The following is a 15,981-nucleotide window of genomic DNA, read 5'->3' as shown; positions in this document are numbered from 1 at the left end:
TAAGCCATGTTCCAGGCCTCTGTTGCTGAGGTATCTGTGCGGAGATATGGCCATATTGTTGTTGGTGCCAGTCGCGGTGGCAATCCCTGAACCTGGTGGTGGACACCAGCCTTAAAGGGAGCTGTCAGCCTAAAGAAAGAGGCCTTCTAAGCTGGCTTAGCTTGTTGGACTCCTGAAGCAGCTGACATGTACCAACAGGCTGTAGGAATTATTAGCTCAGGTAATTTTTAATATCTCCACCAATATGTTTGAAATTAATTAAAGTTTAATTAATTATTATTTAATGCTGATTATTAACCAATCGTTATGCCGAATGGTCGGCTCCTCCAAACTCAATTGCGGTATCCCCGTGAGTCTGTTAATGTGAGACTTAAATGGGATTCACTAATTACCAGTATCGCTTAGTAACCTGGGTTAGAAGGCTCGTCCAGCGAGCTGCATCACCAGGTAATGTAAATGATTGGTAGCGAAGCTCCCCTCACGGCCGATGAGAGAGAGTATCGCGATGTTTCAGGCGAGTTTGAGGTTCAGAGCGTGTAGCAAGATCGCACAGAGGCAGGAACTTAGTGTGAGTACTCAATAACGGAGGCTGAAGTTGTGTAAAAGACATGCATTTATTCCTAACTAACACTATAACTAACATAAGACAGACATTACACCTAACACAAACAATAAACACGAAATAACGGAATAAAACAAACGATGTAATTATGAAAATGCAATGACCGGATTTAAATGAGTAACCTTAAATGGGAAATACTGTTCTGCAAAGCAAGCACAGTTTGTGGAAACACGACCCTAAAGTCTTATAGCAGGTTAACAGAACAGCTTAAGTTGTTAGAATGAAAGGAAGTTGGTTTACTTGGTTGAAGAGTGGGGGGGGGGGTCTTGGCAGTTTATGGCAGAGCTGCTGAGCTGATGGCACTCAGGAAGGCGCGGCGTTTGGAGCAGTGGAGTGGAGTCCCTTTAGATTCTCTCTCCTGGTGAAGCTTTGTCTTGGGTGCTGTTCTCTGTTCAGCTGGGCCTTCACCGGAGGGTTCTTGTGGGCTTCTCTTCTCCCGGGCTGATGGTCTTTTCTGCGCTTGATGATCTGTTTGCCCCGGCTGATGTTCTCCTTCGGGCTGGCGGTTATTCTCTGCGCACCTTTGTTCTGAGGTGCTAGATTTTTATGGTCTAAAGTTCATAAATAGGGATGACCAGGAATTCGACTCCTGGCCCAATGGCTGGCCATCCATTTGGCGGGCTTTCGGAAGGGGGTCTGTATCAGTCCTTTTGGGATTTATGGCCCGACTGATTCTCCCTTTACTGATGATTTTCATTAAGCTGTTATAACTTTTGATACATCCACTTTTATGGTAATCACTGACCAGATTTGGAACCAGGGGTGATTAACAATCAGTTTGATACCAAACATGCCATACCAGCTTCACAGGTACATACCTCATACCATCTGCATTAATTGATTAAACAATTAATTATTGTATCTATGTGACTGATTCACATCAGTATAGGATACAGGGGTTTTGGGTTGCACCTCAACAGATGTTACATTTTGTGCGGATATTACATCAAATATTCCTATTACAAACAGCACATCTTATCCATAGATAGGCGTGGCCATTAGTTTGTGGTAATATCAATATAAGTTGCACATCTGGAAACAACATATTTTGTTTGGTGTGGCTTGTGCCAATTCATCTTCTCCAGAATGGATAAGATACACCTTAATTCAGTTCTTTTAACATAGCATGGTAGAAACAAAGAAACTTGGTGACTGTCCACCAAGATCAGATAAGGACCACAAAGGAATGTTGGAAGAGAAGGGGGGGTTTTAACAAAGAAGACTCTCTAAAAGTTAGGACACATTGGTTACACTCACTTTCCAGATTCTTCTGGTATACCATGAGAACATATATACAATGGTAGCTATACTTATCTATTTATTTAAATTTAAATGTGTTCAAGTGCAAAGGGGTAAAATAGGTGATACTCCGTGAACATGGTTATAAGGGTGGCACACAAAACACTAAGATTGTCTAAGGACACATACAAACATAACCTATCTGTATATTGAGACTAGTAGTCGTGAGTAAATCAATATACAGGGTATACAAAAGCCAAATTAAATGAAATTTCCTTTAGGGTGTTCGTCTGTTGGGTGAGTGATATGTAAGGCAGAATGTATGGGGAGGGGGTTGTGTGCCAAGTCAAGGGACCCCTGTCCGTGAAGTCCACTCTGTTTGTCTGTAGGTCCCTAAATCTTTGGGCAATAAAAGTTGGAGTGCTGGCCTCCCTGGTTATCTGTGTGTGTGTGTTTATGTGTGTAACCCCCCTTTGGTGCCTCTCGTACCAGGCTCGGCCTTGTCTCAGGCCACCTGGAATTTAGGCCCTGTGATATGTGCATGTGTGATCCTACAAGGCTATGGAGAATTTAGCTCTGGCAGTCATTGAAGCAAAAACTCAAGTGTTTGGATTGGTGAGGCCATGGATATTGACTTTCCGTCAACCTTGAAGGAATTTTGGCAAACCTTCAGGTGACTCAAGAAGGGGAAGCAGGGATTTTCCCATGCTGCTTATAGTAGGGATGGGACACGGTTGGGGGTTCAGTGGGGGGTGCTTTGGGAGTATAGAGTACGGGGTCCACTGTTACATGCCATTAGGTCCCTGTGTAACTAGAGCAAGAATGACCAATCTGACCAATCATAATTATTTTTTGTTGAAGCTGAATATGATCGCAATGTTTTTCCAGCAAATTATAATGTGATTGAATATGTGATTAATCCAATGCATAAATGTATATTTTGACTTAACCACTAGCACACCATGTTTAGCTAATCAATACCTATTTAGTTATTTAAATAAATTAATGAATCGATCATACTGGTTGTGAAGTTTTACACCTAAAACTATATATGCATGCGATAATCATATTAGCCACCACAGGCAAAACTGTTAACCAAGCTGTCAAAACTATATATTCCATAAATTGCAATGATACAACATTGCTATGTACGGTGGCCGAGAAAGCCTAATACAATTCAAAATAAAGAAATGCACGTTGAATAGAAACACGCACTGCAAAGCAACAGAGCATATTATTCAAGTTCATAATGAACACAATTTGCTCTTAATTGCTTACGTTAAAAAACATTATTACAAGCATGTGACCGTTGTGTTGTAGCTATTTGCAGCGCATTTCCGAAGTTGCAGTTGTTTTCTGTTTTTGCAGCGTGTCTGTGAATGTGCATTACATAAGAACAACATAAGAAATTTACAAACGAGAGGAGGCCATTCGGCCCATCAAGCTCGTTTGGGGAGAACTTAACTAATAGCTCAGAGTTGTTAAAATCTTATCTAGCTCTGATTTAAAGGAACCCAGGGTTTTAGCTTCCACTACACTAGCAGGAAGACTATTCCATACTCTAACTACACGCTGTGTAAAGAAGTGCTTCCTCAAATTTGTTTTAAAATGTTCTCCCGCTAATTTCCACTTATGGCCACGAGTTCTAGTATTTAGACTAATATTGAAATAGTCATTTGGCTGAACAGCATCCAGACCCGTTAGAATCTTATAGACCTGAATCATATCCCCCCTTAGTCTCCTTTGCTCAAGGCTAAACAGATTCAGTTCCGCTAACCTCTCCTCATAAGACATTCCTCTAAGACCAGGAATCATTCTCGTAGCTCTTCGTTGCACCTTTTCCAAGGCAGCAATGTCCTTCTTGAGGTATGGTGACCAAACCTGCACACAGTATTCTAGGTGGGGTCTTACCAAGGAATTATATAAGTGTAACATCACCTCCCTTGACTTAAACTCCACACATCTAGAGATATAACCCAACAGTCTGTTCGCCTTTTTTATTGCTTCCCCACACTGGCGAGAGGGGGACATGGAAGCATCAACATACATACCGAGATCTTTCTCGTAATCAGCTACCTTTATTTCAGTGGAACCCATAAAATATCTGTACTTTATATTTCTGCTCCCTGCATGGATTACCTTGCATTTATCTGTGTTAAATTTCATCTGCCATGTATCAGCCCATTCACTAATTAAATCCAGATCCCGTTGAAGCCTCTCTGCTGCTAGATTCGTATCTGCTACCCCGCCCACCTTGGTGTCGTCTGCAAATTTAACCAGTTTACTGTATGTATTTGTGTCAATATCATTAATGTAAATTAGGAACAATAGAGGTCCTAAAATTGAACCCTGCGGTACCCCACTATGAACGGAGGCCCACTGTGACATTGTGCCTCTAATAACTACTCGCTGCTTCCTGTCAGTTAGCCAGTTTTTGATCCAAGTTGCCACAGTTCCTAAAATCCCTGCAGCTTTAAGCTTTAGCAAGAGACGTTTGTGGGGGACAACATCAAAGGCCTTCTGGAAATCTAAGTAAATCACATCATAGGCCTTTTTGTGATCAATTTCACTTGTAGCTTCCTCAAAGAACTCAAGTAGATTCGTTAAGCAGGATCTACCTCTCCTAAATCCATGTTGGCTATCCTTTATGATGTTATTTGCATCTAGGTAATCTACCATTTTCACTTGAATTATAGCTTCCATTATTTTTCCAGTAATGCTAGTTAAACTGATTGGCCTATAGTTTGCTGGATTACTTCTATCCCCTTTTTTGAATATGGGTGTTATATTAGCATGCTTCCAATCTGATGGTACCACACCCGCAGATAACGATTTCTGGAATATTAAAGTTAAAGGTTGGCTAATAATATCCCTCATCTCTTTTAAGACTATTGGTAAGATGCCATCAGGCCCCTGCGATTTATTTATTTTGAGTTTAGCTAGGCTTAGTATCACATCAACCTCAGTTATACATATATTGGTCATTGCATTGTAAAATGTGGTTCGCATGTCTTGTCATTTTGATGAAATTTAGTGTCTTCTGAATTTGTGTAGCATCTACAAATTTGCAATGTGCTTGCACATGCGTTATGAACTTGAATAATATCCTTTGTTGCTTTGCAGTGTGTTTTTCTGTTAGACATGCATTTTAAAAAAAATTTATTTTCATTGGGCTTTCTGATTTTTATTTTGAATTCCATTGGGCTTTCTCAGCCACCGTGGGGCTATGGTTTTGGTTCCCACAATACATGATTCTGTTGTCATTTTGTTGTGGTTGTATTGCCATTTTGCTGTTTTTGTGTTATACAGGGCTGTGTGACTTTTTTTGTTTTCTATTGTACTGTGTCTTGAGATCTGAAGAAGTTACATGTGCATGCAAGTGTTTTCTGTTGCCAGTGAACTTTACATACTGTAATGTAGAGCCTTGCAATGTTGACACTCCAGTCTTTGACATGAATAAGTAAAAGTTTGCTAAAGAAAAATGATCAGTCAATTAGAAAGTTGCAACTGACTATCACTCAGAATTTTGGAGCTCAGGAGCATACTTAGACTGACACACTTACACTGAGCATTTTGATGCTTGTGGTTAAAGAAGTGCTGATTGTACTTTAATATTAGTTTAAATACTAGAACTCGTGGCCATAGGTGGAAATTAGCAGGGGAACATTTTACACTGACTTTGAGAAAACACTTCTTTACACAGCGTGTAGTTAGAGCATGGAATAGTCTTCCTGGTAGTGTAGTGGAAGCTAAAACCATGGGTTCCTTTAAATCAGAGCTAGATAAGATTTTAACAACTCTGAGCTATTAGTTAAGTTCTCCCCAAACGAGCTTGATGGGCTGAATGGCCTCCTTTCGTTTGTATATTTCTTATGTTCTTATGTTTTGAGAAATGCTGTTACAGTCTTCAGAATGTTAAGCATGTTTCATGAAATGTGCTAATTGATTCGAGAAAAACTAATATATAATGATGTTTCATTCGTATTAGAAGAAAAACAAAGTGAACACAACCTCTTCATCAAAAAAAACTCAATATGACACATTTAGTTTTAATACACAGCTTCTATTTATTTGCTGCTTCTCAGTTGCATCCAAAATCAGGACGTTCAGAGAAAAACAAAGGTAATTCACTCTACTGCACTGTAAAGTTCAGTTCTGTTATCTTAATGTATATAACCTACTTGAGTGTGTGTGTGTGTGTGTGTGTGTGTGTGTGTGTGTGTGTAATGTATATATTACATTGTGGGGACCAAATGTTCCCACAATGTAATAAAAAATTATTTTGATGTTGTGACCACTTTTTTGTTCCCCAGTAGGGGCAACTAATTTTTTATAGAAATCCGTGACTGCAATCAAAAAACAAAATATCATCATAAAATATATAACAACTTTTTAAAAGTCTTTAAAACAATAAGGGTTTGTTCTTGTACTCAGCAACCATGGATTCCTCTAAGCAGCTTTCTGTGAATTAGAAATATCTTCTACAGTATAAAGCAGGAAATAGACATAAGGAGATACTTAAATGCACCCAGCTTGCAATTTTGACTGCATGAAATATCATTAAGAAATGGAAGTTAAGGGGAACTCAAGGTGAGCTTTGGAAGACTAAGAAAAATCTCAGATAGAGCCACTCTGAGACTAGTCAGGAAGTCAAAGCAAAACCCCACAGTAAAGGCACTGCTGAAAGATTTAGTTGCTCCACTGCCCGGCATCACTTACACAAACACGGTCTGCATGGAAGAGTCATTAGAAGGAAACCTAACCTACAATGTCATCAGAAAAGATGATGACTGAAGTGAGTACAGCAACATTAAAACTTATCCAGAGCCTTAAGTGCTGTGAAATAAGTGCTGTGGTCTGATGATGTTACGAACAACGAAGGCACGTTTGAAGAAAAAAAGAGAAGTATGAAGAAAACAAGCACCTGGGGCTGGATCTGTTATGCTATGGGGCTGTTTGCCAGGGGCAGCCTGTTGACTGCTCATTCCCCATATACAGTGCTTATAGAACGTCTTGGGATGCTTCCTTAATTCAGTAAAAATGTTGCAAATGTATGACTTTTATAACAGAAGACCATTGACAAGCAGTGTTTAATATATCTGCACATCTTCCGCAAAGATATTTTATTAAGTGTTACAATTCTTTTTGATTGACTCATTCAGTTCTGTTCTTGCCATTTTGCTATTACTTGTAACTATAGTCACTGGCTCTCAAAGGGATGCTAAACACAAATGTTTGGTGTTTTATGTTATTGCAAGGGTGTTACTAATTAAAAAGCACCCAGTGAGACTGCTTGTCAGTTAACTTTTTAACTCGGAACAGCTCATTCAGAACTATAATTTCGATTCAATGTATCTTTATGTTTTTCCCATGAAGCTGCAAGCTGGGGGCCTGCAAGGTGTCTTTCTCAAACTAGGGACCCCCATGTGCAGTTGTGCATCTGGGCTGTTACTTATTTTTCCCATTCTGGTTACTTTCAGTTTTTGCTCTTACAGTAATGCTCACCTTTGTATTAAATCTTCAGTTTCTTGGCAAGGTCACACATGGACTAGCCTCAGCCTCTCAGAACAACAATAGATTTAAGAGTTTCTTGGGATAGCTGCCTTCTTTTTGGCCAATATTGAAACCAACATTAGACTTTTACATGCCAGCTACTTCAACAATTTAAATAAAGACATTTTCACATTTTATTGAACAGCACAGTCATTTTCTGCTGCTCTAAAATAATATGAATGGATTTCCACAAAAATTACCACATCTCCATTGTCACCTATGGTTTGGGCAACACACTCTGTAGATTAGGGAAAAATGCTTGAAATGTGGCTTTGCAAACATATGTTTTCAAGATTGCATTTTAAACAGTTATTTCAGTGTGCAATAGTAATTTGTATGATTCTTACAGTTTTTAATTGCCAACACACTAAAACTGATACTCCAAACACGATTCTTCAAAACCTTACTTCAGTTGTCAAATTGATAGCTTTTTCCAGAACTTTAGACACAATTTCCTGAAACGCACATACTTGCAGATTTGTTAAACACTCTTTCAATTTCTCTAAATACACTGTTACCACAAAGCACACTTATCCTCATGCTATCTTACAAAAAGCATTGCCACTCAAAATACTGAACCCCTGCACCTTCATTGCAACAATAACAGCACACAACTGTCACTGTCTAAACATAAACAAGCTTAATTGTCTAATTGTTGAATCAACCAATGAGGGAACTGATATAAAAAGTGAATGCATGAGGGGTCTCAAGTAAACTGTTTGGTAAAATGGAGCTCAACAACCAGCCAAGAAATAAAGGAAGAGAGTGAGGAAGAGGTGGTGAGAGGAGAGGAATGGGTCAAGAGGTAAGAAGAGGGGGAGGAGGACAAGGATAATACAAATTTACAGATGACATCAGATTCACATTATTGACTATGTACTACTTGATGGCATGAACATGAGAGTGGATGGCCGGAAGGTCCAGTCAAATTTAAGCCGCTTCTCAGTTGCATCCTTAATCAGGACATTCAGAGAAGAGAAGGTAATTCACTTTACTGCACTGTAAAATTTTGTTCTTTTGTTCCCTCTATGTAATATAACCTACTTGTGTGCACATGTGTGCATGTGCTTTCAACAAGATTTTGGGGTGTGTCTGTGGGAATTTTTGCCCATTCATCCAAAACAGCATTTGTGAAGTCAGGCATTGATGTTGGACGTGAAGGCCTGGCTCGCAATTTTGACTCTAGTTCATCCCAAATGTGTTTCATGGGGTTATACTGGAACAGAAAGGGGCATTCTCCAAACTGTTACAGCAAAGTTGGAAGCTCAGAATTGTCTAAAATGTCTTGGTATGCTGAAGCATTGAGTTCTCTTCACTGGAAGTAAGGGTTCTAGCCCAACTCCTGAAAAATAACCCCATACCATTATCCCTCCTCCAACAAAATTTACAGTTGGCATAATGCAGTCAGGCAGGAAATGTTCTCCTTGCATCCACCAAACCCAGACTCGTCCATTCCCTGCCAGACGAATAAGCATGATTTGTCACTCCACAAAAGACGGTTACACTGCTCCAGAGTCATGACAGTGTTTTATACCACTCCATCCAATGCTTGGCATTGTGCTTGGTGATATGAAACCTGCATGCAGCTGTTCGGCCATGGAAGCCCATTCCATGAAGCTCCCGGTGCACAGTTTTTGTGCTGTAGTTAATGCCAGAGGGAATTTGCAACTCTGTAGTTATTGAGTCAGAGTGCTGGCGACTTTTACACATTAAGCACCTCAGCACTCAGTGACCCTGCTGTGTTACTTTACATGGTTTCTGTCATTTCTAAACGCTTGTGCTACAGGTGACCATGGAATGTCTAGCAGAGAAGAAATTTCACAAACTGACATATTGCAAAGGCGGCATCCTATGACAGTGCTACGCTGGAATTCACTGAGCTCATCAGGATAACCCAAGTGTAAGCCTGACTGCATGGCTTTGGCAATGCCAGGAAAATCCTACTAGCACCACTGAACTTTATTTGGGGTTAATCAGTCACTTTATTTGACGGCAGGTGTGTATCAACAAAGTATTAGTTTAATTAAGGGGGTGCACACATATGCAACCAGCTTATTGTATTTTAAATGATTTATTGTTTTCTAATCTTTTTACATTACAAAAACCTAGCTATAACAGGAGTGTATATACTTCTTATATCCACTGTACAGGCAATTTAGTAACTGCAGTTAACCTCTGCATGTTTTTGTTGGGGGGGGGGGACCACAGTACCTGGAGGAAACCCCACAATGACACAGGGAGGACATGCAGACTCCCCGCACACACACACACACACACACACACACACAACCATGGTGTGAGGCTACAGTGCTAACCACTGCACCGCCATGCTGCCCCACAATGCATACAGCATTTTTCCCAGTACTCTGGACTATACTGTATTGACTGCTTATTTTGTTTGTTTTTAGAGAGTACTGGAAATGGATACTAATTTGAGCCCACACTAGTTTCTTTTCATTGATGCGGCTAGCTTCAACCTCACAGACCAGGAGACCAGGAAGAAATATCAGTGGTCACAGAGTCATTGTAGGTTTAGATTAGTGATTTTTAGATTTTCATTTTAGATTTGTGATTAGGGTTTTTGAAAAAGGTGATGTAACTTAAGCAAATGTGTTTCGGGAACGAAAAAAAAAACTATAATAGCGTCCTGCTAGAGACAGCATGCACTGGCTCCGGACAGAGCAAGCCGGCACTTCACACAATGTCAGGGTAAAGGCTACACAACCACGTGCACATAACGGTAAAACATTACTTCAGCACTTACAGCACAATGCAACAACAATGCAATCAATACAAACTATTTACAACATAAATACATGCATTAATTTACATATATTATAACGACAATGCAGCGCAAGGCATGCCGGTATATGAATGTTTTTGGTCTGTGTTGGCCGGTGTTCTGTCGATATATGCTGCCTTGTCGAAAAATGCTACCGTAGTGCTAATAGATAGCCCTAACTCTTACCCTAACCCCCCAAAACCCCTAAAACCCTTACCTTAACCCTAACCCCTAAAACCTAACCCTAATCCCAAAACGGTGGAACTGCACATGCGCAGAAAGGCTTGATAGCATGTCTCGATAGGTAGTATTTTTCGACAGAACATCGTCCGTTGTATTTGGAAAAAGAACTGAATTTTTACTTTGGTTTTTGTGTTGGCTAATCTGTAAAATGGTATAATAATAGTGACACAATATACATATATATATATATACATATATATATATATACATATATATATATACACTCACCTAAAGGATTATTAGGAACACCATACTAATACGGTGTTTGACCCCCTTTCGCCTTCAGAACTGCCTTAATTCTACGTGGCATTGATTCAACAAGGTGCTGAAAGCATTCTTTAGAAACGTTGGCCCATATTGATAGGATAGCATCTTGCAGTTGATGGAGATTTGTGGGATGCACATCCAGGGCACGAAGCTCCCCTTCCACCACATCCCAAAGATGCTCTATTGGGTTGAGATCTGGTGACTGTGGGGGCCATTTTAGTACAGTGAACTCATTGTCATGTTCAAGAAACCAATTTGAAATGATTCGAGCTTTGTGACATGGTGCATTATCCTGCTGGAAGTAGCCATCAGAGGATGGGTACATGGTGGTCATAAAGGGATGGACATGGTCAGAAACAATGCTCAGGTAGGCCGTGGTATTTAAACGATGCCCAATTGGCACTAAGGGGCCTAAAGTGTGCCAAGAAAACATCCCCCACACCATTACACCACCACCAGCAGCCTGCACAGTGGTAACAAGGCATGATGGATTCATGTTCTCATTCTGTTTACGCCAAATTCTGACTCTACCATTTGAATGTCTCAACAGAAATCGAGACTCATCAGACCAGGCAACATTTTTCCAGTCTTCAACTGTCCAATTTTGGTGAGCTCGTGCAAATTTTAGCCTCTTTTTCCTATTTGTAGTGGAGATGAGTGGTACCCGGTGGGGTCTTCTGCTGTTGTAGCCCATCCGCCTCAAGGTTGTGCGTGTTGTGGCTTCACAAATGCTTTGCTGCATACCTCGGTTGTAACTAGTGGTTATTTCAGTCAAAGTTGCTCTTCTATCAGCTTGAATCAGTCGGCCCATTCTCCTCTGACCTCTAGCATCAACAAGGCATTTTCGCCCACAGGACTGCCGCATACTGGATGTTTTTCCCTTTGCACACCATTCTTTGTAAACCCCAGAAATGGTTGTGCGTGAAAATCCCAGTAACTGAGCAGATTGTGAAATACTCAGACCGGCCCGTCTGGCACCAACAACCATGCCACGCTCAAAATTGCTTAAATCACCTTTCTTTCCCATTCTGACATTCAGTTTGGAGTTCAGGAGATTGTCTTGACCAGGACCACACCCCTAAATGCATTGAAGCAACTGCCATGTGATTGGTTGATTAGATAATTGCATTAATGAGAAATTGAACAGGTGTTCCTAATAATATATAAATTGAACAAACCATGAATAAATTTAACAAACCATGAATAAAACAATAAGAGTACGGTAAGTGAAGATAACTTCATACAGTAATATGATAGCTGTGTGTGTATAATGTATGTATGTGTGTGTGTGTGTGTATATATATATATATAGTGTATATATATATACACACACATACATACATTATACACACACAGCTATCATATTACTGTATGAAGTTATCTTCACTTACCGTACTCTTATTGTTTTATTCATATTCTTAGAGAAATAAAGATACAGAGTGTGACATCTAGGGCAGTGGTTCTCAAACTTTTGTAGGGTGAATCCTTTTGTGGCCCCCCTCCTCAAAAAAAAAATCATGACGCAAAACATTGTAAGTAAAACTTACAATTTTACTTAATTTTAGATTTTAGATTCTGTTTGTAGTCTTTATTTCTCTGGTTTGTTAAATTTACATTTCACAAAATATAACATTGTATTAAAACAGTTTTAACAGTAAAATCAAAATTGTCTGAAAAGTGCAACAAAAGTACTGAATACTGAACAGTAATTTATGATGTCCATAGCAGCGTAGTGTGCTATGTAAAATTTATATTTACATTTTTTTATACTTCTATTTTTTTTTAAATACATTATATTTTACATAGGTTGACAAGCCTGATTTACATACAGGTAATTTTTTTTTTTTAGATTCTACAATTTCGATGCGGCCCCCCTAGCGCCATCTGGTGGCCCCCCAGGAGGCCGCGGCCCCCAGTTTGAGAACCACTGATCTAGGGGATGTGCATAAAGACATTTTTATTTCTAACAACTCAAGTCACTGTCACAATGGCATCAGTTTGGATTAAAACAATGAAATACAGTAACACTGAATAATATGTAGCTAGCTGCCAGAGTAAAAAAACCATACAACATACACACTAAAGCGAAGGATATTCACGTTTTACAAGTAATAAGACCGTCGATTATTTTTCAATTTAGATAAGATAAAATCGCATTTCAATTGTATATTATACTACTAATAACGTTGCTTCCTATTACAGAAAGCTACTCGCCCACCCAACCAAAGTAAGAAGCCTGTATTTTATTTTACTTACATATCAGGTTGTAGCTCCATACATGATGTAAAGTGCATATTGGCGAGTAATGCCGTGCACAACAGTGGAACTGTAGATGGCATTGTAAAATAACATTCCCGAAAATACATGATACTGCAAAATTCAAATTTAAGACCACCCTTGTGGTGACAAAGGTTGTGCCTCTATAGGTACGAACAAGGCATCCCTGTTTTTCCTTTACTGTTGGAAGCACAGACGAGCTGCTTCCCAGTGAAGACTCTTTACTTAACGATGTATAAGAACACTTCACAGTATATTGCTCATCTCCTCCGCCAGGACGACCAGATAATTTTTTTTTCTCCTTTTTTTCCCTCAATGTCGACTACTGGAGTACTTTCACACTACTGTTACTAAGAGCAACGTTATTAAAAAAAAAAAAAAAAAAAACATAGTTTGAGGGTGTATGTTCACTATAGCTATCACCAATAAAATACAAAACCAGCTGTTTCAAGGATGCTAAACAAGCAAGGACCAACAACAGAATCAGGCACATGATCTGACAGGCAAGCTACCCTAGTCTGACAATTAACATTTGCAAATGATGTTCCGCTGTGTAGTAATTACATTATGGTGAGGGGATTACATTTGTTGCTGTCAGAGCATGTGAGCGGAGCGGAGCGGGCGGAATTTGGTCAGAGCGCGGAGCGGATTTTCTAATTAAGGTTGGAGCGGTCGCTTTGTCTCGCTCCAATTTCGCTCCGATACCGCTCACACTACAATTCTGAGGCGTGCCCAAATCTACCCAGAATTCATCTGTACAATTATCAAGACTGTTACATAAATTGGCCGAGATGGAATAAACAAAGCATTTCACAAAGGAAACTGATAAATCATACAAGTGTACTATTCTTATCAAACGTATAGATGACAAGAATGTACAGCAAGAACAACAAACAATGTGGTGAAACTGTTTCAGTGAGTAAAGAATCACTTTTCTCAGAAACATGAGTGTGCTACGCGAACAAGCGGAAGCCAGAGCAAAACGCGTGCAAGTTTTATATGGTTGTAGCATAACAAGTCTATAAAGTAAATTAAAGTATAAAAGCCTATAAAGTAAATATTGGTAATCAAATTAATTCGTTTTGTCATTCAAAGTAGGTCTAATAAGATTTTTTTTTTATTTCACGTAACGTAAAATTTTATTTTAGAGACGTGCTGCATCAACAGAAAAAAATTGAGGAATTTAAAACGTGTCTGTATATTCTTTAGGCTATTAAACCCACTGATTCCTTTATTTTTAAGCTTATTTTTGTGTGGAATGCCATTTCCAAACCTGTCCGTTGTTGCCTATAGGTTGCTTAAAAATAAATATTTTCTGTTCTGACTGGCAATGTTGCCGTTGCTCATATTTCTTTATGACATAAGGCTTCGGTTTAAGGTGACATTTGTTAGGCATGCAGATTATTTGTTCCTCTTTTAAATTGGAGCGAGCGTGGAGCGATTTGACTGGAGCGGGAGGACATTTTAGTGGAGCGAGGAGCGGTGTTGAGCGGAGCGGCTTAGTGCGAATTAGAGCGGAGGAGCGGGCGGAGCCAACAGCCTCGTGAGCTAGGAGCGGAAATTCTCAGAAAGATCAGACACTCCAAGGCCAGATCTGAACCCTGGCTAAATGATGAAACTCGTGCTGTGAGGCGTGAGTGTCGCAGGGCCGAGCGGAATTAGAAAAAAGACAATTTACAGGTGTCTTTTCAAATTTTAAGAGACTGTTGGGGTTTATATCAGTCCATTGTAAATGAAGCAAAGAGGAAATATTTTGCTAATATTATTTTGGAAAATTGTCATAAACCTCACTTACTATTTAAGTCAATTGAGACTATTCTAAATCTTTTGAAATATGTGAAAAGTTTTTGCATTTTTTCATAAACAAGGTAGCCTCGACTAGGATACTGATTATTCCGCCCACATCTGACCCCTCTGCTCCTCCAATTTGCTCGGCTGTTTTCCAACAGTTTGAGAATGTTACCATTGCTCAGCTACAGGAGGTGGTGGGTCACCTAAAGCCTTCAGGTTCACCTTATGACACTGTTCCCCCTCGCTTTTTGAAAGAAGTTCTTTCTACTGTAGGCTCAACAATTTTAACCATTATAAATGGCAGTCTTGCCTCAGGGGTGGTACCTATAAATTTCAAACATGCAGTTGTGCAGCCACTTCTCAAAAAACCTGGGCTAGATGCAGATTCCCCTGCAAACTTTAGACCAATATCCAAATTGCCTTTCTTATCTAAAGTTCTGGAAAAAATAGTATATAATCAGATAATTTCACACCTGAATGCACACAACATCCAGGAGATTTTTCAATCTGGTTTTAAAGCAATGCACAGCACTGAATCAGCACTTTTAAGAGTTTTTAATGATATTCTTTTATCATGTGACTCCGGTGATGGTGCGGTTCTTATTTTACTCGATTTAAGTGCTGCATTTGATACTGTTGACCATGAGATTTTAATCTCGCGTTTGGAACATTGTGTTGGCATAACAGGTGTGGCTTTGAAATGGTTTAGGTCTTACTTAAAAGATCGAACCTTTTCGGTTCGTCTAGGTAATTGTGAGTCCTCCTGCTCTCCACTGTCTCATGGAGTCCCGCAGGGTTCCATCTTGGGCCCAATTTTGTTCTCTCTTTATCTGCTCCCCCTGAGCTCAATTCTCAGGAGACATGGTGTCTCCTTTCACTGTGACGCAGATGACTGCCAGATCTATGTTCCCCTTAAAAGGAAGGATGGGCTGTCTGTGAACTCTCTGCAAACATGTTTGGAGGACATCAAATCTTGGATGGCGTTAAATTTTCTTTGTTTTAATGGTTCGAAGACTAAGGTGATGGTGTTTGGACCTGGTTCTGCTGGCAATCTCTCTGTCGATTTGAAAACTCTGAAATCATTCTGCAAACCTGAGATTGTAAATTTGGGTTTTAAAATTAATCCTGAATTAAAGCTTGAAAGCCAGATTCGGTCAGTGGTTAGATCTAGCTTCTTTCACCTGAGGCAGCTGGCCAAAATCTAGCA

General features: G+C 39.6%; 1 protein-coding gene across 2 annotated transcripts in view; it reads right to left on the bottom strand.

Moving 5' to 3' along the window:
• The window catches only part of egfem1 (EGF-like and EMI domain containing 1), an 86,741-nt gene extending 73,250 nt beyond the window's left edge, over nucleotides 1-13,491 (bottom strand). For both annotated transcript variants that reach the window (XM_072701139.1, XM_072701140.1), the window contains exon 1: nucleotides 12,963-13,491. In XM_072701139.1, coding sequence (XP_072557240.1) covers nucleotides 12,963-13,072 — 110 coding nt within the window. In that variant the 5' untranslated portion in view covers nucleotides 13,073-13,491. The remainder of the gene's footprint in view (nucleotides 1-12,962) is intronic.
• Nucleotides 13,492-15,981: the final 2,490 nt, after the last annotated feature.

Source organism: Paramormyrops kingsleyae, chromosome 17 (genome assembly GCF_048594095.1).
Source record: "Paramormyrops kingsleyae isolate MSU_618 chromosome 17, PKINGS_0.4, whole genome shotgun sequence".
In the NCBI taxonomy this organism is placed as follows: domain Eukaryota; kingdom Metazoa; phylum Chordata; class Actinopteri; order Osteoglossiformes; family Mormyridae; genus Paramormyrops; species Paramormyrops kingsleyae.
The sequence above is the reverse complement of the archived record's forward strand: the minus strand, read 5'-3'. Positions and strand labels throughout refer to the sequence as shown.